Source organism: Pimephales promelas, chromosome 2 (assembly GCF_988280905.1).
Source record: "Pimephales promelas chromosome 2, fPimPro1.hap1.1, whole genome shotgun sequence".
NCBI classification, from domain to species: domain Eukaryota; kingdom Metazoa; phylum Chordata; class Actinopteri; order Cypriniformes; family Leuciscidae; genus Pimephales; species Pimephales promelas.
Window position 1 is genome coordinate 8,986,634 of NC_142770.1, and position 23,445 is coordinate 9,010,078.

The following is a 23,445-nucleotide window of genomic DNA, read 5'->3' on the forward strand; positions in this document are numbered from 1 at the left end:
GCAACAAAACATTAACAGATTTTCCTAACAATAGTTATTTGTAGTTATGTATACGTAAATGCATTTTAAAAAGAAACTTTTTTGTTTTATTGTCGCAACAGAACATTGCCCTCTGGTGGACAAACTATACAACTCCAACACTCATGACATGTTTCAAGCGTGTTTCGTCCATTTTTATTTTAATATTGAAATATTCATTTATCGGCCATTTTAACTGCCCGATACCGATAGTTTGGAAAATGCCTAATATCGGCCGATAATATCTGCCTGCCGATATATCGGTCTGGCTCTAGTATGGATGGTCATAAATGATATGGTAATGAATATGTATTTATTTGTTTACTGGTTTGAAAATGATGTTGTTTTATGGCAATGCATTTTTATCCATTTATTTTTATTAATATAGCATTTGCAGATATGGCAATTGATTCTTTTTTTATTTATATTTATTTATTGTCAACTTTAAATTTGTCAAACACAGAGTTTGATGCTTAAATGGTAATGAACATGTATTTATTTGTTTAAACAGTTATTTAGTTAGTGGCATGAACATAGCATTTGCAATATGGTAATGATTATGTATTTTATTATTTATTGATTGGTTGATTCATTGTCATGAAAATAGCCTTTGTTGATTAGACAATTGATATTTATATATATATATATTTAATTATTATTATTTATTTTATCAATACAGTCTTTGCTGATACAGAAATTAATTCATATTTATTTATTGTCATCAATACAGTCTGTCGAAATGTAAATTATTATTTATTGATTGATTTATTGATTGTCATGAATAGTCTTTGCTGATAGAGTCAGTAGTTCATGCATGCATTTATTTATTTGTTCATGAATATCATCTTTGCTGTTATAGAAATTAATATGTATTTGATTTAGCCTTTGATGATGATATAGTAATAAACATAAATGTATTAATTTATTTATTGTTTGTCACAATTATTTATTTTGAATCTTTCATTATTTTATTGTTGCAGATCAGGGAGATAAACATGTACAAGGAAGTTTCCCTCACTCACTACAAGATGGAGTTTGACCCAAAGAATCTCGTCCTCTGCTGGAACGAGTGTATGGAGAAAGCTGCCTTCAGTCAGAGACGACAGGCCATCGTTCTCTTTAACCAGCAGAACCAGTACAAAAAGAGAGGAATTGCCATAATACCCGTTAAATTTGGCATTGGGTTTGCAGAGGGCTTCCTCAACCAGGTTACTGTGACCTAAAACATGCTACTGAGACTTTTCAATTATTTTAAATTAACTCCAAATGATCTTTTGGTGTGTGTGTGTGTGTGTGTGTGTGTGTGTGTATTACAAAGGCTGCAGCTCTTGTGCATATTTATAAGGATGGATCTGTGCTAGTGAGCCACGGTGGAGCGGAAATGGGTCAAGGCATACACACTAAAATCCAACAGGTACCACTTCCAGCTTTCTGCACAGATCTGCAACCAATTTTAGATTTTTTTGGGGCTTACCTCATGTTTTTTCACAGGTGGCGAGTCGAGAGCTGAATATTCCTGCTTCTTTGATCCACATCTCTGAAACCAGCACACAGTGTGTCCCAAATACCTGCCCGTCTGCTGCGTCCTTTGGTACAGATGCCAACGGAATGGCTGTGCAGGTATATCGAAAATCAGATTGGACTGCATAATTTGTTGATCTTGAAGGATTTATGTCTTATGTCTTTAAGAGGTTTGAAGAAATCATTTAATGTATTGTAATGTAATTACATTTTGATTGTTTGGCCTTTTTATGCTTTTAATGTATGTTTTAGGATTGTTAAAATCATTTTTTTGCAGCATGCCTGCCAAATACTGTACAAAAGACTAGAGCCAATCAGAAAGAGGGATCCTGAGGGAACATGGCAGAACTGGGTAAAGTTGACAAACTATTCAAATTTCTCGTTTTTGATGCAAAATAAAAATGATGGGTACAGTAACAGCTGGGTTTCAGTCACGTGATTATGATGACGCGCGGAATTCAGATGGAGGGCAGGGAGTGAAGAGCGCAATGGACGAGATGGAGGAAAGTCCGTACTGTAATACTTTACACGCTATTACTAGAGAAAGAAATAAACAAAAAATTAAACATATGTTGAATGTGATCTTTAAGGCCTGTTCACACCGGGACGAATTTCGCGCGCGTTATTCGTCGACGTTTAACGCCTCGTGACTAAACAATGGCCGCCAATGTGAGTGTTCACACCGACGCGAAAAACGCCACGCGCAAAAGCGTCATTTTTTAAAAAACGCCTCGGGTTCGTTTTTTTGGTTTGACGCGCCGCGTCAACCTATCCGACCAACGAGATTGGCGGGTTTGCTCACGTGTCCGGTACTTCTGAAGTTACAGTAAAACACAAGTTGAGGGTGCTCAAACACAAAACGGTCTTGCCGAGCACACATACGGCGAAGAAGAGACAAGATACCTATGGGCAAGATGTTGAGCTGCTGGTCTCGGAGCACAAAGAGCTATAAGATAATATTTATATTAGTATTTCTGTAATAATAGTATATAGGGTGACCAACAGTCCTGTTTTCCCGTGACATGTGTAAACGGTCACTTTGTGCTTTACAGAAATCTGAGTTGAGGAGAACTGCGCATAGTGTGCGTAATGTCAGTTAGATTTTGACAAGTGAGGAGAGGAGATAAATAACCGCTCTGCCGACTCTTTGTATTCTTTCTTTTATTATATTTTTCTATTGTGACCAGATGTTTGTTTGTGTTTTTTTTTTCTCGCTCGATCCCGATGTATGAGGAGGAGTGTGACGTTTGAGTGATTTTATTAAACGCGACAACTCTCGTCTCTCGTGCATCTGTTCATCCGACAACTGCTATGTTTTTATCTCTGGGCAACATCTCAACTTTGCGTTACACATGTCCTGTTTCCACGTCCTGTCCCGACTGTTTTTAAGTGATGAAAATGTCCTGGTTTTCAAACAAAAACTGCTGGGAAAGATCAGTTCTACAGCAAAATATAGATGGCCAAACAAGGTGGATGAGGAAGAAAAACAAGATAAAGAGAATGAAAACTAATGATATAAATAGATTTTGTTAGTTCATTTTTGTTAGTTTGTGAGAGCTATTTTTTGTTACATTTGGAGGCATTTCTTTTAGTTATTTATTATTTATATATTTATTTTTCTAATACAGAAGACATTATTTCTATCATTATTTCATTCGTTTTTTTTCTATCTGTCATAATAAAACATTGAGACATGAATATGATCACCCTAGTATAGTATTCTATTATTATTTCTGTTTTACATTAAGCGCCATCTAATGTCAGGGAATGAATTTGCATGTTCACTCGGCTCATCGCCAGCGAAAAACGCTTGGGTGTGAACACAAAAAACGCGTTGAAAAACGCTGACGAATAACGCGCGCTGATATTCGTCCCGGTGTGTACGGGCCTTTACGTTATGAAGAGGAGCGATTTTTCAACTGAATTGAATTATTTTCCTGCCATCGAGGCGGTAGATATCAGCAACTACCTCGTCTTACAGACATACAGTAACGTTACTTTGACTTTACAAAGTTCGGAAACGTTACACGTTGCACAAACAGTCACTTAAGTTCTATTAACTCACCTTTGACGAAGTGATCACTAACATTACACACACAAGCATTTTCCCATTCGGCTCCTCCCGACCGCAGACATTTTTCCAGAGATTTTCGATCAATTTCTTGCATTTTCCCCCCTTATGAACAACAACTTTTGGTACACGATAAAAACTCCTTGTGGTTTGATCGATTCAAGTAACCATAAATGACTCGGAACACAGGCATTTTGAGTTTGTTATAGTGCTTTCTAAATACAGCAAATCACTTCCTGCCCTCCATTTGTATTTCGCATGACGTCATATGAAAACAAGTTATTAATTCTACAATATCCTGTGTGGATAGGTTGAAACCTGATTGAATCAGCTACGTTCAAAGCCGTTGTGAAATAATAAGCTGTTACCTCAATTTATTTAGGCAATGTGTAAAGCGCTTTGTCGGCAGTCCATCCATTTATTCAAAAATGTATTCTATAATCTACAGTACATATCATTTTTTTTTATTGCTTTATTATCATTTTATTGCCCTCACTCTTTTTTTTAATATATTTTATGTATTTTTAATTTTTATTCATTTGCTTTAAATTATGTCTTTAAAGATAATGACAGCATTTTTGGAGAAGATCAGTCTGTCAGCCACAGGATTCTACAGGTAAATAATCCAAATGTCCTTGAAAAGGAACTTGTGTTTTTGTTTTCTAAATGTAATTAAAAGTGCTAGCTGAGCGTGTTTTTCAACAGCGTGATCAAGGCATCATCAAAGACTAGAACAAAGGCTTAAAACTAGACAAAACATGGAGGTTTTGTTTGACGCTTTAGCTGCGTTTTGTCTGTTTTCAGAGGTCCTGATACAAACATGGACTGGGAGAAGCAGGAAGGCAATCCGTACTCTTACTTCACGTTTGCCGTGTGCTGCAGTGAGGTTGAGCTGGACTGTTTGACCGGAGAGTACAGGGTAAATGCAGATATGATGCTGTTTGCTTAATCAGTGTAAAATGAATCTGACATACTGCTTTTTTTCCTCATAGACCTTGAGGACGGATATTGTCGTTGATATTGGCAGAAGTCTAAATCCGTCCATTGACATTGGTCAGGTAAGATTTTCTCTATGATGTTCCCTCGCTTAGTAGGAATGAACCTTTTATTAAATACCTTAATATGTATTAAACAAATAGTGGTTAATAGATCTATCTGATTAATTAGGAATATTGATTAACCAATCCATTTTTTTTAGATTAACCACTATTGTCCAGTAACTGTACCAGAATTAAAGAAGTGTTAGCTCCCCCTTGTGTCAGGTCCAAGAGTTAAGTTCATAATCGTCATCAGTCTTTTCAAATTTAAACATTTTAATCGTGTATGCCTCATTTATATATTTTATTATACTCTATATAGAGGCAAATTACCCATATGCTCAACTGTTCAAAGTTTTTTTTTTTTTTTTAAATCAAAGTTTCCACAAATATATGAAGCTGTTTTAAACATTGTTAATAAGAAAGAATGACAGTCTGGAGTAATGATGCTTAAAAAAAATGCAGCTTTGCCATTGCAGGAATGAATTACATTTTAAAATATATATTTTAATAGAAAAAAAGCTATTTTAAAGTGTAATATTTAACAATATTACTGTTTTTAGTGTATTCTTTATCAAATAAAAGCAGCCTTGGTGAGCAGAGGAGACTATCCAACAATATACTCGTATTTAATATGTATTTATTCATATAATACGTATGTGTGTTAGATTGAGGGAGCGTTCATGCAGGGTCTGGGTCTCTACACCATGGAGGAGCTCAAGTTTTCTCCATCTGGTGTTCTGTACACACGTGGACCAGGCCAGTACAAGATCCCGGCTTTTTGTGACGTCCCTCTTAAGTTTAATGTCTATCTTTTAGCCGGCTCAACCAACCCTCATGCCATCTATTCATCAAAGGTGATTCGCTCTCACTCATTTTCTCCTTATCACGGATGTATGTACTTCCCAGGTTTATTTAGATTTTGTGGAACCATTGCGGTTCACTTCCCTTCTAATTGTATTCAAACCTGATATTACCAGATTTTAGATGATCTAGATGTGACTTCATTGCAAACTAAAGCTTTCTGATTGTGGTGCACTTTTCTAGGGGATCGGAGAACCGACATTGTTCCTGGGCAGTTCTGTATTCTTTGCTATTAAAGACGCTGTGACTGCAGCCCGAAATGATGCAGGTTTAACCGGCCCCTTCCAGCTAAACAGCCCCGTCACCCCAGAGCGGGCATGTCTGGCCTGTTCCACACAATTCACAAAGATGGTATGAGAATTAGAGTAACCCATTCGTGTTCAAGTGTCCAAATCTTTATTAAACAAATCCTTAAAGATAAATATGGTTGAAACCTGAATAAAATGAATATAATTTTATTTTTGGTAGGTTGCAAAAAGTGAACCTGGATCAACTTGTGAACCAGCTCAGCCATGGGCTCTGGACATATGAAAACAACATAATCATCCTATTATTAATATTTTTATCTCACTCAAAGCTGTTATGTTGCTCTTATCAAATCACATGACATTTATGATTTCAAGGTCGCCTGATTTAACATCAAACTATTATCAGCTGCTTGCTGAAACTAATCTACTAAAGCAAAAAACAGACAAAAGATACTGTGCATGCAATCACATCTCAAGACCAATTTATAGTTATGTTTATTATATTAACACTTAACATTTATGATTTCTTAAGACCAATTTATAGTTATGTTTATTATTAACACTTAACATTTATGATTTCTTTGACGCAAGTTTAATAAATGTGAATGACGTTATTTCTCATCCTAGTATTGATTATTTAAGCAAGTTACTTGTTGATTTTATAAAACATTAACTGCACAATTAAAATATCATGGACGCTATAAGATAACGCTAACGCTATACGTTACATGTCCCTGACATGTCATCTAAGGTTAATAGTTTGAGCTCAAAGTCTCCAACAATGAAAAGGAAGTTACATCTTGTTTAGGTATTTGGATGTTTTTCTTCACACATTAATAGCCCAGGGTTTGATTTTTACTTTCTTGTCCTGTTGATTCTGTAAAAAAAAAAAAAAAAAAAACACAAAGGTGATATTTAAGATTATTATCAGGAACGAAAACATAAACCTGAAAGAATTTATAATAATATATATTAAATTAATTATGTCAAAAAATTATCATATAATGTATAAAATAAATTATATAATATGAATAATATATATACTGTAGGTGGGATATATATTATATATACTGTAGGTAACATATATATATATATATATATATATATCATATGAATTTATTTACACCCACCATCCTGGTAAAGCAGTCTTCACAGGCCATGCGTATTTTTTCTGCAGTGGCAGGAGAAGAGAAAGGAAAACTGTCGCTCAGGCCTCTCTCCCTCCGTGCAGCCGCAATTGCTTCTTTAATGGCGAAGAACAAAGTGCAGCCGAAAAACACAGGAGGCTCCCCGATCCCCTAAACATTTTAAAACAACCTTTTCAGCCAATATTTCAACATTATTAAAATTTCCACTGACATACTTCCGAGCAAAACGGGATCTTTATGCACAGACTACGGAAGTAAAATAGGTTGCAAACGTTGTTTTATCTGCTAAATGATTGAAGTCTGCTGTGAACCAGCCTGACCTTAATAGTTTTGCCATCACAGAAGCCTAGACACAACTTTTGGTGTTTGTTTTGTCTGCATTTATCACTGAGAGGTAAATATTACTAATTATTTGCCAGTTTACTTAAACAACTTTCTTATTTTGTCTCAACAACATATCGTGTTGGCATTCAGGGGGGTTCGTCTTACCTTTGAAGAGTATATGGCGTGAGGGTTTTCTGCGTTGCTCAGCAGATGAACGTTTAGTTGAGGAGGGACGTCACACAGAGCTGGGATTTTATATTGAGAGGGACCCCTGGTCAACAACACGCCCTCAGGGGAAAATTTTAGCTCTTCTATAGTGTAAAGCCCAATTCCCTGTACGAAACCACCTTCGACCTGTAAACACACACAGATTTACAAACTGTATGGTGACTAATTTGCCAAATAATACAATCAAAATGTAATTATTTATTATAGAAATAATATACACGCACACATATATATATACATAAACTGCGATAAAATATCTTCCGTACCTGTCCAACATCCAGAGCAGGGTTTATGCTCCGACCAACATCCATCACAATATCAGTCCTAATGTTCTGTAAAATATAATTTCACAGCCCACAAAATTTTGATATTCAAATTGTGAATGTATGCACACATAACCTGATAAATTGCAGCATTAGAATCCAGGCCAGTGACATAAATAACTGCTTATAAATATGTATTAAGATATGAATCACAATGCAATCCATTGCCAAATTATATATATTTTTTATGATTTAATTTTATAAATATAGATGACAAGTACCTTGTGATCTCCTGTCAAGCAATCAATTTCCACCTCTGAGCAACAGGCACCGAAAGTAAAGTAATAGTATGCGTTGCCCTCACTCTTCTCCCAGTCAACACTGGTGTGTGGGCCCCTGTTAGAAGTATATAATTTATTTTCAAACTATCAAAATATCACAAACAAATACTAATAAAACATAATTTGTTGGATGCTCAAAAATTTTACCATGCGGCTAAATTATGCTACATCACGGTCGAACACTTACATGAAGAAACCTGTTGCTGACAAACTGATCTTCTGGCAATATGCTTCCACCACCTGGAAACATAGATACAGTAAGTGATTCTCCTTTGGCTCTCACTGTAACATCTTTAATTCACTTTTTGAGTATTTGGATATCACTCATACTAACCAGTTGCTGCCAGGTGTATGAGGGATGTTTCTTAATGAGTGGCTCCAGACGTCTCATTAGTTTCTCACAACCATTCTACATGAAAAATATAACAATTTCAGCTGTGAAAAAAAAGTGCATGTAAATACTTGTAAATGGATGACTATCGCTATACCTTGACCGCCATGCCGACAGCATCCGTGCCAAAGGATGCAGCGGATGGTGCAGCATTGGGCACGTTTCCTGTGCAGGTCTCCTTGATGTGGATCGAAGACATTGGAACCTTCAAAATGCGACTGGCTATCTGCAATTTGTCGAAGATAGACATGTTGCAACTGGCATATTTCATGTGATGTATGAATTTGGATCCATTGTTTGACACTGGGACTCATCGTACCTGTGTGGCTTTGGTGTTGATACCTTGACCCATCTCTGTTCCCCCATGAGAAATGAGAACCGATCCATCTTTGTAGATGTTCAGCAATGCTGCTCCCTGAAGAGACATTTTCCAAGATTGGAAATTCTTAATAGTAGTCTTTACTCTTTACTAATACCAAGTTAAAACCTTTAAAGGGGTCGTGTGAAGCTTCAAACCAAAATGCACCATTTTATGTGCAATCTCACAAGTTTTCACCAACCTGGTTATAGAAGCCCTTGGAGAATCCAATGCCAAACTTCAATGGGACAATGGAGATCCCTCGCTTCTTCCAGTGATTGTGGGCGTTAAACTGCTCAATTAACAGGCATCGATGGGTATAGTCGGATTTTTCCAGACACTCGTTCCAGCACCGCACCATGTCTTGGGGGGAAAAGAGCTGCTTGTGGTGGGTGTAGCATTTCTCGTCCTTGTACAAGTTGATGTCTCTCACCTGGAAGTTATGATTTTTTAAATTATTATTATTTATTTTTTTTCAGAGAGTTGAGCAGAAGGCCCGTCAAGTTAAGACACCAAAATAATCTCACTGCAGCAAATTTATGATGGCAAAAACTGACACTTCTCAACAACTCAGCAACCTCGATAACATCTTGAATCAACACTTAAACATACAATCTTTTGGTTATCAGCTCAAATTTCAAACCTTTAAAGCACTGTTTGACATGTGTTTGGTCTTGTTCTGTTTTCAGGTCCCACCTGATGTGTAGGCAAGCCACACTTGACAGCCACTTCGTGAAGCACGCTTTCGATGATGGTCAAACCCTGAGGTCCACCAAAGCCACGGAATGCTGTATATGAGGGTAAGTAGGTCTTGCACACCAGTCCACGTCCACGTAGATTAGGGATTTTGTAACCATTATCCATGTGAAGAAGCGCTTTCTCCATGATCTGGTCGGAAATTACAAAAAGTAAACGGTATGTGACTTGGCGACTGACCTACATATATACGAATTCAAGGTAAACTTAGATCCATGATAGTGTCTCTCTTTGCAAGCCTTGAGGACTGACTTATTTGAATTTCAATATTTCATGCCTGTTTATAAAAAAACAACTTACAAAAGAGGATTCGTCAAGAGTGCATCCTCCATTACTGTAGTATGTAATATCAGCAGCCAGGATTGTTCCATCATTCATGTATCCAACCTGTAGGAAAAAGATAGGACTTGTTGGAAGCTGTTGTGATGCACAGTTGTCCAGTGATGTCAAAAAAACTATTACCCATAATGTCAAATTACTTTATACTTCCCCAAGAAAGGGGATCTGCCACTGGTGATGAGCATGTCATCTCCCCGTTCTAGAACACATCGCACAGCACGGCCAGTCCTGTGGATCGATTTTAGTCAATACTTAGAATCAGCATTGTTTTAAAATCTTCAAAACAACTTTTCTTTAAATTTCACAAATTTCACATCCAAATGAAAAGAAGAAAGAGTTTCCCATATTTTGCCATACTTGTAAGCGGCCGTAGCAGCGATGGCAGATAAGGATGCAATCTTCATGACTTTACCACCAAATCCACCTCCCAGCCTCTTCACATGACATGTGATCTTATTGGAGTCAATTCCAAGAGTGATACCCACCACTTCCTGTTTCAAAAAGGAAATTATGCCAATACTGTCGTTTTCATAATGTCCTTTTTTTTCAACATGACATCATGACTTTTGCGTAAACATATACGCCACTTTCGAGTCAGGTGGCGTGTTATCTCCACGCATTTTGAGCTATCCGCGTGTATGCGTATATGTCTACGCCATTAACGTCCGCATCATTCTGCGTGTCTGTACACGCAGTCAAATCTCCAGTCATAAATGCCATTAACCCCAGTGACGGTTAAGTTTAGGGATGGGGTTGAGGTAAGTCATATCTTTTTTTTTTACCTTGGATGGTAAGGGAACAGTTATAAATGCCATTAACCCCAGTGACGGTTAGGTTTAGGGACGGGGTTGAGGTAAGTCATATATTTATATAACGGTAAGTCAACGGCGTTCATAAACACGCTGAAAGGCGATTATGCGTCTTGATAGCACGCCAAAAATGGAAATACGAATTGGCGTGTCATACACACGCTACTTCATGAGATCAGCTTGTTTTTTTTTTAAGGTAATTTACATAAAAATATGAATATCCTTATATTGATTCATATTCATCAATGTATGTCATTGGGGTAATACAAACCTGAGTATAAGCTGCATGCTGACTGGCAACAAAGAGCTCCATTTCACTTGCTTCTCCCTTAGGAATCGCAATCAGTCCCTGAGTTTCCATGTAGAAATGTTCCTGGCCACCCATATACTGCTCACCTGTGAGATAAGAGTGATTATTCAGATTGAATCGAAAAAAATAAATAACGGTTTAAAAAAGATTTCTATTTCAAGAGATATATAAGGATTCATATATATTTGTACAAACCCTCCAGTATGTGGTCAGCTTTCTCAAATGCTTCTTCGACATTTCCTCTTTCCAGTTTTCTCTTGGGGTCAAAAAAGGACTGGTGTTCTATGGCCTCCTTAATAAAAAGAAAGATTTTGTGATTAGCAGGATAAAAGATAAGTGCTGCTCCCAAACTTTCATGTAGCACTCCATTAAGTGTTTTATTAATGTAAATTTGTTTAGAAATACCTCTATAGTAAAAAAGATAGGTTGGATGTCCTGGTAAGTAATGGCCACCTGCTCGGCTGCTCTTTTGGCTTGTTGTCTGGTCTCAGCGACAATGGCACCAATAATCTGCCCCACACAGATGACCTGGAAAAGGTAAAGAGACAAAACATATCATTACAAAGTACCTGAAATAGAAATAAATAACATCACTGTTGATGGCTTATAAAGCTTGAAGAATCTAATCTGAAGTAGAAATAATTTAGTATTCAGATGTATCTCGGGACCAGCAATGTTTATTGTAGTACCTCCTCTTCTGCAAAAAGCTCCTCTGGGTTGTTGAACCAGAGTCTTTGATTCTGACCAGGAACATCCTTGGCAGAGACGAAGGCGACCACTCCAGGCATGGCTAGAGCCACTGATGCATCTATAGAGCTGATGTGATAAGGTTCAGACGAAAATTTGATTCCCAAATTTAAGTAGTGCATCCATTGTTAAATTAATTAGTTCAACAAGTTTGGTTACTCTTGATTCTAAAAAGCTTTGGACTTAACATAGAGTGCACTCCCTTCTGTTAAACACATTAGTCTCTGGACACTAAGACCCTACCCATAATCCTCCAGTAAACCAACTTACTCCGGTGAATATAAGTCCAGACAGAAAAGCTGTCCACTGTGACTGTCTTAGGAAACATGATAAAGTCCAAAAGCTACAGTCCATTTTAGGGAATTAGTTAAACAAACTGAGGTACATTTTATGATTGTCTAAAGTTTTGGACCAACAGGCGAGGTCAGAGTTTCCTCCCTGAAGGTACACATTTTAGACTCTGGACACCAAGACCCTACCCATAATCCTCCAGTAGACCCACCTACTCAGGTGAATATAAAGTCCAGACAGAACAGCTCGTAGGCATCAAATCTCAGCACAGGAGCATCCTGAACATCTCCACACACTGATCGAGGCAACATGGACACAAGAGCCTCTCTCTCCATTCTTCTGCTGCTTTTTGGCATCGCCCAGGCGTCTCCTCTCATGGTAAGGTCCTTTCTAGTCTCTCTCTCTTAAACCAATAACAGTCCTCAAATGATTTGTTTTAAACATCTCTGTTTCTACCACCAGGAGCAGATGTCTGATGATGTGTTTGTCTCAGAGCCTGAACCTGTGGACATCACTACAAGGATTTTAGAAACCAACAATGGTGAAGCATCTTGTAGATAAAGCCAGCAATGGGTCACATTTCTGAAAAGTGGTCGGGATTTATGAATATATTGCATTATTACATCAATTTCTCTTCAAATACAGGATCTTCTGAAGTCTTGCTTGAAGGAGATGTGGTGTTTCCCAAAACCAGAAATGCTCTCTACTGCCTCAACAACTACTGTTTCTGGAAGAAAAACTCTGACAACATAGTGGAGATCCCTTACATAGTGAGCAGAGAATTCTGTACGTGAATCTCCTTCATTCATTGCACATATCTACGATTCATTTAGATGTCATTTTAAACCTGTGGACCCTTTTGGCAGCCAGTTTTGACAAATCAGTGATTGCGAACGCCCTGTCGGTCTTTCACGATAAAACCTGCATCCGCTTTGTGGCCAGATCATCTCAGACCGACTACATCAGTATTGAGAACAAAGATGGGTGAGAACACTATCCCAACAAGAAACATTTAACAGACCTTTAACAGATCAATATTTAACCCCTTTATTTCCTCTCTCCTCTCAGGTGCTTCTCTGCTCTAGGTAGAACTGGTGGCAAACAGGTGGTCTCCCTCAATAGGTACGGCTGTGTGTACACTGGCATCGTACAACATGAGCTCAATCATGCCCTGGGATTCTACCACGAGCAAACTAGGAGCGATCGTGACAAGTATGTCAGAATCAACTTTGAGAACATCTCTCCTGATATGGCCTACAACTTCGAGAAACAGAACACCAACAACCAAAAAACTCCATACGACTACAGCTCCATCATGCACTATGGAAGAACTGCCTTCGCCATTCAGCCCTGGCTGGAAACCATCACTCCCATTCCCGATGGGACTGTGGAAATCGGACAGAGAAAGGGAATGTCCAAAATTGACATTCTAAGGATCAACAAACTGTATGAATGCTGAAGATGAGGCTTAAACGCATAATTGGATGTAGTTCATGTTTCTGTAGATGAATAATGTAATGAGATTATGTTTCTGTCATTTCAATGGTGTTGGATTTCTGAAATGTGTGATTGTGTTGGGTTGGGGAAAATAAAGCTACACTGCAAGACAAACTAATACTTTATTTGTGATTCAATGTCAATTTTGAGGAAGTGCTTGATTGTAGCATTAAAGGTGTCATTAAGCTTCTCCTGGACCCTAATTAAAGCCACCTTTAGGAGGACTGGGCACAGTATATGATTTATGCATTTCAACAAAATATATTTTTTGGTGGGGGTGGAAAAATGCTATAATGTAGATTTTGAAAGATTTTTGAGATTTAGTTCTGGTGCAATCATATGTTGTTCACAGCTGAAAAGGGAGTTTTCCTGTTTGACACCTCAATTTTAAAGACCTTTATTGTGCCAAGACCCTCTTCTGGAGTCTGTTGCTCTTGCATCCTCTAGTAAAAAATAAAAAAAATGTAAAAAAACAACATGACATCATGACTTTTCCGTAAACATACACGCCACTTTCGAGTCAAGTGGCGTGTTATCTCTACGCATTTTGAGCTATCCGCGTGTATGCATGTATGTCTACGCCATTAACGTCCGAGTGATTCCGCGTGTCTGTACACGCCGTCAAATGTCCGCGCGAAACGAAGCAAAATGTAGATCTACATCTGGGGAGCGATCTTTTTTTTTTTCCTAGGATGGTAGGGGGAACAATCATAAATGCCATTAACCCCAGTGACGGTTAGGTTTAGGGACGGGGTTGAGGTAAGTCATATATTTATATATACAGTAATAACGTTAAGTCAACGGCGTTCATAAACACGCTGAAAAGCTATTATGCGTTTTGATAGCACGCCAAAAATGGAAATACGAATTGGCGTGTCATACACACGCTACTTCATGAGATCAGTCTGAAAAAAAACAACTTTCAAAGTTGGCAAAGATTGAGAAAGTCTCGAACAGACATAAATCTGATCACATGAAGCACAAAGTCAGCCAAAGATGCAGTTGTAGACATGTGCAGAAGTTCTGGTGAAAATAAGGGCTGTGTTCACAATAGACTTTGGTTCCAGAAAATTGTCAGGGAGCTTTCTATATGAACACAAGCCAGAGCCAGAATGCTGGACAATTTGGCACTCATACAACACCCAAGTAATAATAGAAAATATCAGTGTGAAAAGAGCCAGAGCCGATTCTGTGTCGGGTGTGTGTTGCAGTGATGATCTTAGTTATTGTGGAACTATTTGACTGGAGGAAGAACAGTAAAAAAATTGCATATTGACAAAGAAACAAGAAAATAACAATCACTACAAACAAGAGTGATCTCAGGATCAGGGATGTACTTCCTACCCATGGAGGTGACAAATGAACAAGCTGCTTAATGGCACAATAAACAATGTTATTGTTTGCTGGGAGGATAACACAATAAGAGCGGGACTTTTGAACATGTACGTTACACGTCAGACGGGAACGCTCTGGCCTTGTAGATGAACAAAATCAAACTATGCAAGAGCAGTTCCCAGAAAACATCCGCCTCACCCCTCCACCCAGAATCGCTACGTAAATGAGATTCACAACTTCTTGTCTGTGATGTTAAAATCTAAATAAATTTTGAGCATTTTTTTTTCTGCTGGATTGCAAAAACTGATTATAACATCTGGAGTACAAAATAAAATACATAACTTTTGTAAAAATCGAATTAGAAACTTTTTTGATCAAAACATTAAACCTCAAAGAGTTGAAATGTGACTTTTCTTTAACTAGTTATGATGTAGTACAGTTTAATGTTTAAAATACAGTAGCATTGTTATGCGTAGTTAAACGATTAAACTACCTTATTAATCAGCCAGTTTGTTTTGTCATTGTTTGAAATAATTTTGCTTTTCAGTAACAAAACAATTATTTCAATTAAGAAGCGGTGTAGTGCAATGAAATACTATATTACTACATTTCTCATGAAAATATTTTAGCAATTCACAGTAATTGTCCTATTTTCCCTGCAAATCAGAAGCTTCCAGTTTAGCTATAAGCAAAAATGTTTCTATTAAATAACTAGTTGTCCATCTTGCTAATATTTTTGTGGTCGTTTACTAATCTCTATAACGAACTCAGGTGTTCTTACAAATAAGGATTCATTTGTAATCTACCAACAGAGCATATTTAAGGTATTGTGGACCATCCCTGTACACCACTGTCTTAGGGCTTGTGGTAAAGTCCAAAAAATACAGCATGCCCATTTTAGGGAATTAGTTAAACAAACTGAGGTACATTTTATGATTGTCTAAAGTTTTGGACCAACAGGCGAGGTCAGAGTTTCCTCCCTGAAGGTACACATTTTAGACTCTGGACACCAAGACCCCACCCATAATCCTCCAGTAGACCCACCTACTCAGGTGAATATAAAGTCCAGACAGAACAGCTCGTAGGCATCAAATCTCAGCACAGGAGCATCCTGAACATCTCCACACACTGATCGAGGCAACATGGACACAAGAGCCTCTCTCTCCATTCTTCTGCTGCTTTTTGGCATCGCCCAGGCATCTCCTCTCATGGTAAGGTCCTTTCTAGTCTCTCTCTCTTAAACCAATAACAGTCCTCAAATGATTTGTATTAAACATCTCTGTTTCTACCACCAGGAGCAGATGTCTGATGATGTGTTTGTCTCAGAGCCTGAACCTGTGGACATCACTACAAGGATTTTAGAAACCAACAATGGTAAAGCATCTTGTAGATAAAGCCAGCAATGGGTCACCTTTCTGAAAAGTGGTCGGGATTTATGAATATATTGCATTATTACATCAATTTCTCTTCAAATACAGGATCTTCTGAAGTCTTGCTTGAAGGAGATGTGATGTTTCCCAAAACCAGAAATGCTCTCTACTGCCTCAACAACTACTGTTTGTGGAAGAAAAACTCTGACGACATAGTGGAGATCCCTTACATAGTGAGCAGAGAATTCTGTACGTGAATCTCCTTCATTCATTGCACATATCTACGATTCATTTAGATGCCATTTTAAACCTGTGGACCCTTTTTGCAGCCAATTTTGACAAATCAGTGATTGCGAACGCCCTGTCGGTCTTTCACGATAAAACCTGCATCCGCTTTGTGGCCAGATCATCTCAGACCGACTACATCAGTATTGAGAACAAAGATGGGTGAGAACACTATCCCAACAAGAAACATTTAACAGACCTTTAACAGATCAATATTTAACCCCTTTATTTCCTCTCTCCTCTCAGGTGCTTCTCTGCTCTAGGTAGAACTGGTGGCAAACAGGTGGTCTCCCTCAATAGGTACGGCTGTGTGTACACTGGCATCGTACAACATGAGCTCAATCATGCCCTGGGATTCTACCACGAGCAAACTAGGAGCGATCGTGACAAGTATGTCAAAATCAACTTTGAGAACATCTCTCCTGATATGGCCTACAACTTCGAGAAACAGAACACCAACAACCAAAAAACTCCATACGACTACGGCTCCATCATGCACTATGGAAGAACTGCCTTCGCCATTCAGCCCTGGCTGGAAACCATCACTCCCATTCCCGATGGGACTGTGGAAATCGGACAGAGGCAGGGAATGTCAAAAATTGACATTCTGAGGATCAACAAGCTGTATGGATGCTGAAGATGAGGCTTAAACACATAATTGAACATAGTTTGTGTCTGTTGATGAATCATGTAATCAGATTATGTTTCTGTCCTTTAATGGTGTTGGATTTCTGAAATGTGTGATTGTGTTTTGGGTTGGGAAAAATAAAGGTGAACTGCAAGACAAACTAATAATTTATTTGTGATTCAATTTCAAGTTTAAGAAAGTGCTTGATTGTAGCATTAAAGGTGTCATTAAGCTTCTCCTGGAGCCTAATAATGCTTAACCTTAGGAGACAGTTCATGATTTATGCATTTTATGCAGATAGGGGACAATTTTGTGCAGATGGGGCACAGTATATGATTTATGCATTTCAACAAAATATATTTTTTGGTGGGGGCTGAAAAATGCGTTATTGTAGATTTTGAAAGATTTTTGAGATTTAGTTCTGGTGCAATCATATGTTGTTCACAGCTGAAAAGGGAGTTTTCCCGTTTGACACTTCAATTTTAGAGACCTTTATTGTGTCAAGACCCTCTTCTGGAGTCTGTTGCTCTTGCATCCTCTAGTAAAGAAAACTCAACTTTCAAAGTTGGCAAAGATTGAGAAAGTCTCGAGCAGACATAAATCTGATCACCTAAAGCACAAAGTCAGCCAAAGATGCAGTTGTAGACATGTGCAGAAGTTCTGGTGAAAATAAGGGCTGTGTTCACAATAGACTTTGGTTCCAGAAAATTGCCGGGGAGCTTTCTATATGAACACAAGCCAGAGCCAGAATGCTGGAAAATTCGGCACTCTTACAAGAACCTGTAATAATACTATACTGGGATAAATCATGGAAAATATCAGTGTGAAAAGAGCCAGAGCCGATTCTGTGTCGGGTGTGTGTTGCAGTGATGATCTTAGTTATTGTGGAATTATTTGACTGGAGGAAGAACAGTAAAAAAAATGCATATTGACAAAAATACAACAACAATTAAATTCACTAAAAACAAGAGTGATATCAAGATCAGGGATGTACTTCCTATCCATGGAGGTGACAAATGAACAAGCTGCTTAATGGCACAATAAACAATGTTATTGTTTGCTGGGAGGATAACACAATAAGAGCGGGACTTTTGAACACGTACGTCACACTTCAGACGGGAACGCTCTGGCTTTGTAGATGAACAAAATCACACTATGCAAGAGCAGTTCCCCGAAAACATCCCCTCCGCCCAGAACCTCTAAGTAAAATGAGATTCAGAACTTCTTGTCTGTGATGTTAAAATCAAAATAAAATGAGAGCTTTTTTTTCTGCTGGATTGCAAAAACTGATTACACCATCTGGACTACTTGATAAAGTACATAACTTCTGTAAAAATCGAATTAGAAACTTCTTTGATCAAAACTTTGAACCTCAAAGAGTTGAAATGCGACTTTTCATTAACTGGTTATGATGTAGTACAGTTTAATGTTTAAAATACAGTAGCATTGTTATGCGTAGTTAAACGATTAAACTACCTTATTAATCAGCCAGTTTGTTTTGTCATTGTTTAAAATAATTTTGCTTTTCAGTAACAAAACAATTATTTCAATTAAGAAGCGGTGTAGTGCAATGAAATACTATTTTACTACATTTCGCATGAAAATATTTTAGCAATTCACAGTAATTGTCCTATTTTCCCTGCAAATCAGAAGCTTCCAGTTTAGCTATAAGCAAAAATGTTTCTATTAAATAACTAGTTGTCCATCTTGCTAATATTTTTGTGGTCGTTTACTAATCTCTATAACGAACTCAGGTGTTCTTACAAATAAGGATTCATTTGTAATCTACCAACAGAGCATATTTAAGGTACTGTATTGTGGACCATCCCTGTACACCACTGTCTTAGGGCTTGTGGTAAAGTCCAAAAAATACAGCATGCCCATTTTAGGGAATTAGTTAAACAAACGATTTCCACGATGGGACTGTGGAAATCGGACAGAGGCAGGGAATGTCAAAAATTGACATTCTGAGGATCAACAAGCTGTATGGATGCTGAAGATGAGGCTTAAACACATAATTGAATATAGTTTATGTTTCTGTAGATGAATAATGTAATGAGATTATGCTTTCTGTCTTTTAACGGTGTTGGATTTCTGAAATGTGTGATTGTGTTGGGTTGGGAAAAATAAAGGTGAACTGCAAGACAAACTCATACTTTATTTTTGATTCAATGTCAAGTTTGAGAAAGTGCTTGATTGTAGCATTAAAGGTGTCATTAAGCTTCTCCTGGACCCTAATTAAAGCCACCTTTAGGAGGACTGGGCACAGTATATGATTTATGCATTTCAACAAAATATATTTTTTGGTGGGGGCTGAAAAATGCGTTAATGTAGATTTTGAAAGATTTTTGAGATTTAGTTCTGGTGCAATCATATGTTGTTCACAGCTGAAAAGGGAGTTTTCCCGTTTGACACTTCAATTTTAAAGACCTTTATTGTGTCAAGACCCTCTTCTGGAGTCTGTTGCTCTGGCATCTTCTAGTAAAGAAAACTCAACTTTCAAAGTTGGCAAAGATTGAGAAAGTCTCGAGCAGACATAAATCTGATCACCTAAAGCACAAAGTCAGCCAAAGATGCAGTTGTAGACATGTGCAGAAGTTCTGGTGAAAATAAGGGCTGTGTTCACAATAGACTTTGGTTCCAGAAAATTGCCGGGGAGCTTTCTATATGAACACAAGCCAGAGCCAGAATGCTGGAAAATTCGGCACTCTTACAAGAACCTGTAATAATACTATACTGGGATAAATCATGGAAAATATCAGTGTGAAAAGAGCCAGAGCCGATTCTGTGTCGGGTGTGTGTTGCAGTGATGATCTTAGTTATTGTGGAATTATTTGACTGGAGGAAGAACAGTAAAAAAAAATGCATATTGACAAAAATACAATAAAATTAAAATCACTAAAAACAAGAGTGATATCAAGATCAGGGATGTACTTCCTATCCATGGAGGTGACAAATGAACAAGCTGCTTAATGGCACAATAAACAATGTTATTGTTTGCTGGGAGGATAACACAATAAGAGCGGGACTTTTGAACACGTACGTCACACTTCAGACGGGAACGCTCTGGCTTTGTAGATGAACAAAATCACACTATGCAAGAGCAGTTCCCCGAAAACATCCCCTCCGCCCAGAACCTCTAAGTAAAATGAGATTCAGAACTTCTTGTCTGTGATGTTAAAATCAAAATAAAATGAGAGCTTTTTTTTCTGCTGGATTGCAAAAACTGATTACACCATCTGGACTACATGATAAAATACATAACTTCTGTAAAAATCGAATTAGAAACTTTTTTGATCAAAACTTTGAACCTCAAAGAGTTGAAATGCGACATTTCATTAACTGGTTATGATGTACAATTTAATGTTTAAAATGCAGTACCTTTGTTATGCGTTGTTAAACGTTTAAACTACTTTACTTATCAGTGGGGTGGTTTTGTCATTGTTTGAAATAATTTTGCTTTTCAGTAACAAAACGATTATTTCAATTAAGAAGCGGTGTAGTGCAATGAAATACTATATTACTACATTTCTCCTGAAAATATTTTAGCAATTCACAGTAATTGTCCTATTTTCCCTGCAAATCAGAAGCTTCCAGTTTAGCTATAAACAAAAATGTTTCTATTAAATAACTAGTTGTCCATCTTGCTAATATTTTTGTGGTCGTTTACTAATCTCTATAACGAACTCAGATGTTCTTACAAATAAGGATTCATTTGTAATCTACCAACAGAGCATATTTAAGGTATTGTGGACCATCCCTGTACACCACTGTCTTAGGGCTTGTGGTAAAGTCCAAAAAATACAGCATGCCCATTTTAGGGAATTAGTTAAACAAACTGAGGTACATTTTATGATTGTCTAAAGTTTTGGACCAACAGGCGAGGTCAGAGTTTCCTCCCTGAAGGTACACATTTTAGACTCTGGACACCAAGACCCCACCCATAATCCTCCAGTAGACCCACCTACTCAGGTGAATATAAAGTCCAGACAGAACAGCTCGTAGGCATCAAATCTCAGCACAGGAGCATCCTGAACATCTCCACACACTGATCGAGGCAACATGGACACAAGAGCCTCTCTCTCCATTCTTCTGCTGCTTTTTGGCATCGCCCAGGCATCTCCTCTCATGGTAAGGTCCTTTCTAGTCTCTCTCTCTTAAACCATTAACAGTCCTCAAATGATTTGTTTTAAACATCTCTGTTTCTACCACCAGGAGCAGATGTCTGATGATGTGTTTGTCTCAGAGCCTGAACCTGTGGACATCACTACAAGGATTTTAGAAACCAACAATGGTAAAGCATCTTGTAGATAAAGCCAGCAATGGGGCACCTTTCTGAAAAGTGGTCGGGATTTATGAATATATTGCATTATTACATCAATTTCTCTTCAAATACAGGATCTTCTGAAGTCTTGCTTGAAGGAGATGTGATGTTTCCCAAAACCAGAAATGCTCTCTACTGCCTCAACAACTACTGTTTGTGGAAGAAAAACTCTGACGACATAGTGGAGATCCCTTACATAGTGAGCAGAGAATTCTGTACGTGAATCTCCTTCATTCATTGCACATATCTACGATTCATTTAGATGTCATTTTAAACCTGTGGACCCTTTTTGCAGCCAATTTTGACAAATCAGTGATTGCGAACGCCCTGTCGGTCTTTCACGATAAAACCTGCATCCGCTTTGTGGCCAGATCATCTCAGACCGACTACATCAGTATTGAGAACAAAGATGGGTGAGAACACTATCCCAACAAGAAACATTTAACAGACCTTTAACAGATCAATATTTAACCCCTTTATTTCCTCTCTCCTCTCAGGTGCTTCTCTGCTCTAGGTAGAACTGGTGGCAAACAGGTGGTCTCCCTCAATAGGTACGGCTGTGTGTACACTGGCATCGTACAACATGAGCTCAATCATGCCCTGGGATTCTACCACGAGCAAACTAGGAGCGATCGTGACAAGTATGTCAAAATCAACTTTGAGAACATCTCTCCTGATATGGCCTACAACTTCGAGAAACAGAACACCAACAACCAAAAAACTCCATACGACTACGGCTCCATCATGCACTATGGAAGAACTGCCTTCGCCATTCAGCCCTGGCTGGAAACCATCACTCCCATTCCCGATGGGACTGTGGAAATCGGACAGAGGCAGGGAATGTCAAAAATTGACATTCTGAGGATCAACAAGCTGTATGGATGCTGAAGATGAGGCTTAAACACATAATTGAACATAGTTTGTGTCTGTTGATGAATCATGTAATCAGATTATGTTTCTGTCCTTTAATGGTGTTGGATTTCTGAAATGTGTGATTGTGTTTTGGGTTGGGAAAAATAAAGGTGAACTGCAAGACAAACTAATAATTTATTTGTGATTCAATTTCAAGTTTAAGAAAGTGCTTGATTGTAGCATTAAAGGTGTCATTAAGCTTCTCCTGGAGCCTAATAATGCTTAACCTTAGGAGACAGTTCATGATTTATGCATTTTATGCAGATAGGGGACAATTTTGTGCAGATGGGGCACAGTTTATGATTTATGCATTTCAACAAAATATATTTTTTGGTGGGGGCTGAAAAATGCGTTAATGTAGATTTTGAAAGATTTTTGAGATTTAGTTCTGGTGCAATCATATGTTGTTCACAGCTGAAAAGGGAGTTTTCCCGTTTGACACTTCAATTTTAAAGACCTTTATTGTGTCAAGACCCTCTTCTGGAGTCTGTTGCTCTGGCATCTTCTAGTAAAGAAAATTCAACTTTTAAAGTTGGCAAAGATTGAGAAAGTCTCGAGCAGACATAAATCTGATCACCTAAAGCACAAAGTCAGCCAAAGATGCAGTTGTAGACATGTTCAGTAGTTCTGGTGAAAATAAGGGCTGTGTTCACAATAGACTTTGGTTCCAGAAAATTGCCGGGGAGCTTTCTATATGAACACAAGCCAGAGCCAGAATGCTGGAAAATTCGGCACTCTTACAAGAACCTGTAATAATACTATACTGGGATAAATCGCGGAAAATATCAGTGTGAAAAGAGCCAGAGCCGATTCTGTGTCGGGTGTGTGTTGCAGTGATGATCTTAGTTATTGTGGAATTATTTGACTGGAGGAAGAACAGTAAAAAATTGCATATTGACAAAAATACAACAAAAATTAAATTCACTAAAAACAAGAGTGATATCAGGATCAGGGATCTACTTCCTATCCATGGAGGTGACAAATAAACAAGCTGCTTAATGACACCATAAACAATGTTATTGTTTGCTGG

General features: G+C 37.9%; 5 protein-coding genes across 6 annotated transcripts in view; 4 read left to right on the forward strand and 1 right to left on the reverse strand.

Annotated features, from left to right (window-relative positions):
* aox6 (aldehyde oxidase 6) overlaps window positions 1–6,373 on the forward strand; it is a 65,199-nt gene extending 58,826 nt beyond the window's left edge. For both annotated transcript variants that reach the window (XM_089134527.1, XM_039682965.2), the window contains exons 26-35: window positions 999–1,226; window positions 1,337–1,432; window positions 1,510–1,638; window positions 1,817–1,891; window positions 4,174–4,226; window positions 4,415–4,529; window positions 4,603–4,668; window positions 5,316–5,504; window positions 5,695–5,862; window positions 5,980–6,373. In XM_089134527.1, the coding sequence (XP_088990653.1) occupies window positions 999–1,226; window positions 1,337–1,432; window positions 1,510–1,638; window positions 1,817–1,891; window positions 4,174–4,226; window positions 4,415–4,529; window positions 4,603–4,668; window positions 5,316–5,504; window positions 5,695–5,862; window positions 5,980–6,042 (1,182 nt within the window). In that variant the 3' untranslated portion in view covers window positions 6,043–6,373. The remainder of the gene's footprint in view (window positions 1–998; window positions 1,227–1,336; window positions 1,433–1,509; window positions 1,639–1,816; window positions 1,892–4,173; window positions 4,227–4,414; window positions 4,530–4,602; window positions 4,669–5,315; window positions 5,505–5,694; window positions 5,863–5,979) is intronic.
* Window positions 6,374–6,585: 212 nt separating this feature from the next.
* Window positions 6,586–23,445, reverse strand: part of aox5 (aldehyde oxidase 5) — a 33,464-nt gene continuing 16,604 nt past the window's right edge. Inside the window, exons 18-35 of the mRNA XM_039682966.2 lie at window positions 11,716–11,842; window positions 11,432–11,554; window positions 11,222–11,318; window positions 10,988–11,112; window positions 10,265–10,398; window positions 10,048–10,135; window positions 9,869–9,955; window positions 9,509–9,700; window positions 9,015–9,245; window positions 8,774–8,869; window positions 8,552–8,680; window positions 8,398–8,472; window positions 8,251–8,303; window positions 8,004–8,118; window positions 7,726–7,791; window positions 7,397–7,585; window positions 6,890–7,057; window positions 6,586–6,636 (exon numbers count right to left, since the gene is read on the reverse strand). Coding sequence (XP_039538900.2) covers window positions 6,586–6,636; window positions 6,890–7,057; window positions 7,397–7,585; window positions 7,726–7,791; window positions 8,004–8,118; window positions 8,251–8,303; window positions 8,398–8,472; window positions 8,552–8,680; window positions 8,774–8,869; window positions 9,015–9,245; window positions 9,509–9,700; window positions 9,869–9,955; window positions 10,048–10,135; window positions 10,265–10,398; window positions 10,988–11,112; window positions 11,222–11,318; window positions 11,432–11,554; window positions 11,716–11,842 — 2,146 coding nt within the window. The remainder of the gene's footprint in view (window positions 6,637–6,889; window positions 7,058–7,396; window positions 7,586–7,725; window positions 7,792–8,003; window positions 8,119–8,250; window positions 8,304–8,397; window positions 8,473–8,551; window positions 8,681–8,773; window positions 8,870–9,014; window positions 9,246–9,508; window positions 9,701–9,868; window positions 9,956–10,047; window positions 10,136–10,264; window positions 10,399–10,987; window positions 11,113–11,221; window positions 11,319–11,431; window positions 11,555–11,715; window positions 11,843–23,445) is intronic.
* On the forward strand, window positions 10,905–13,547 carry LOC120486806 (hatching enzyme 1.2). Its single transcript, XM_089134561.1, has 5 exons — window positions 10,905–12,442; window positions 12,527–12,605; window positions 12,710–12,850; window positions 12,931–13,048; window positions 13,133–13,547. The coding sequence occupies exons 1-5, from the start codon at window positions 12,374–12,376 to the stop codon at window positions 13,521–13,523; spliced, it is 798 nt and encodes a 265-aa protein (XP_088990687.1). The 5' UTR covers window positions 10,905–12,373; the 3' UTR covers window positions 13,524–13,547.
* LOC120486808 (hatching enzyme 1.2) lies at window positions 14,716–17,478 on the forward strand. The gene is made up of 5 exons (XM_089134556.1): window positions 14,716–16,107; window positions 16,192–16,270; window positions 16,375–16,515; window positions 16,596–16,713; window positions 16,798–17,478. The coding sequence occupies exons 1-5, from the start codon at window positions 16,039–16,041 to the stop codon at window positions 17,186–17,188; spliced, it is 798 nt and encodes a 265-aa protein (XP_088990682.1). The 5' UTR covers window positions 14,716–16,038; the 3' UTR covers window positions 17,189–17,478.
* LOC120486807 (hatching enzyme 1.2) lies at window positions 21,227–22,435 on the forward strand. The gene is made up of 5 exons (XM_039682963.2): window positions 21,227–21,310; window positions 21,395–21,473; window positions 21,578–21,718; window positions 21,799–21,916; window positions 22,001–22,435. Exons 1-5 carry the CDS (start codon window positions 21,242–21,244, stop codon window positions 22,389–22,391), a joined length of 798 nt encoding a protein of 265 aa, XP_039538897.2. The 5' UTR covers window positions 21,227–21,241; the 3' UTR covers window positions 22,392–22,435.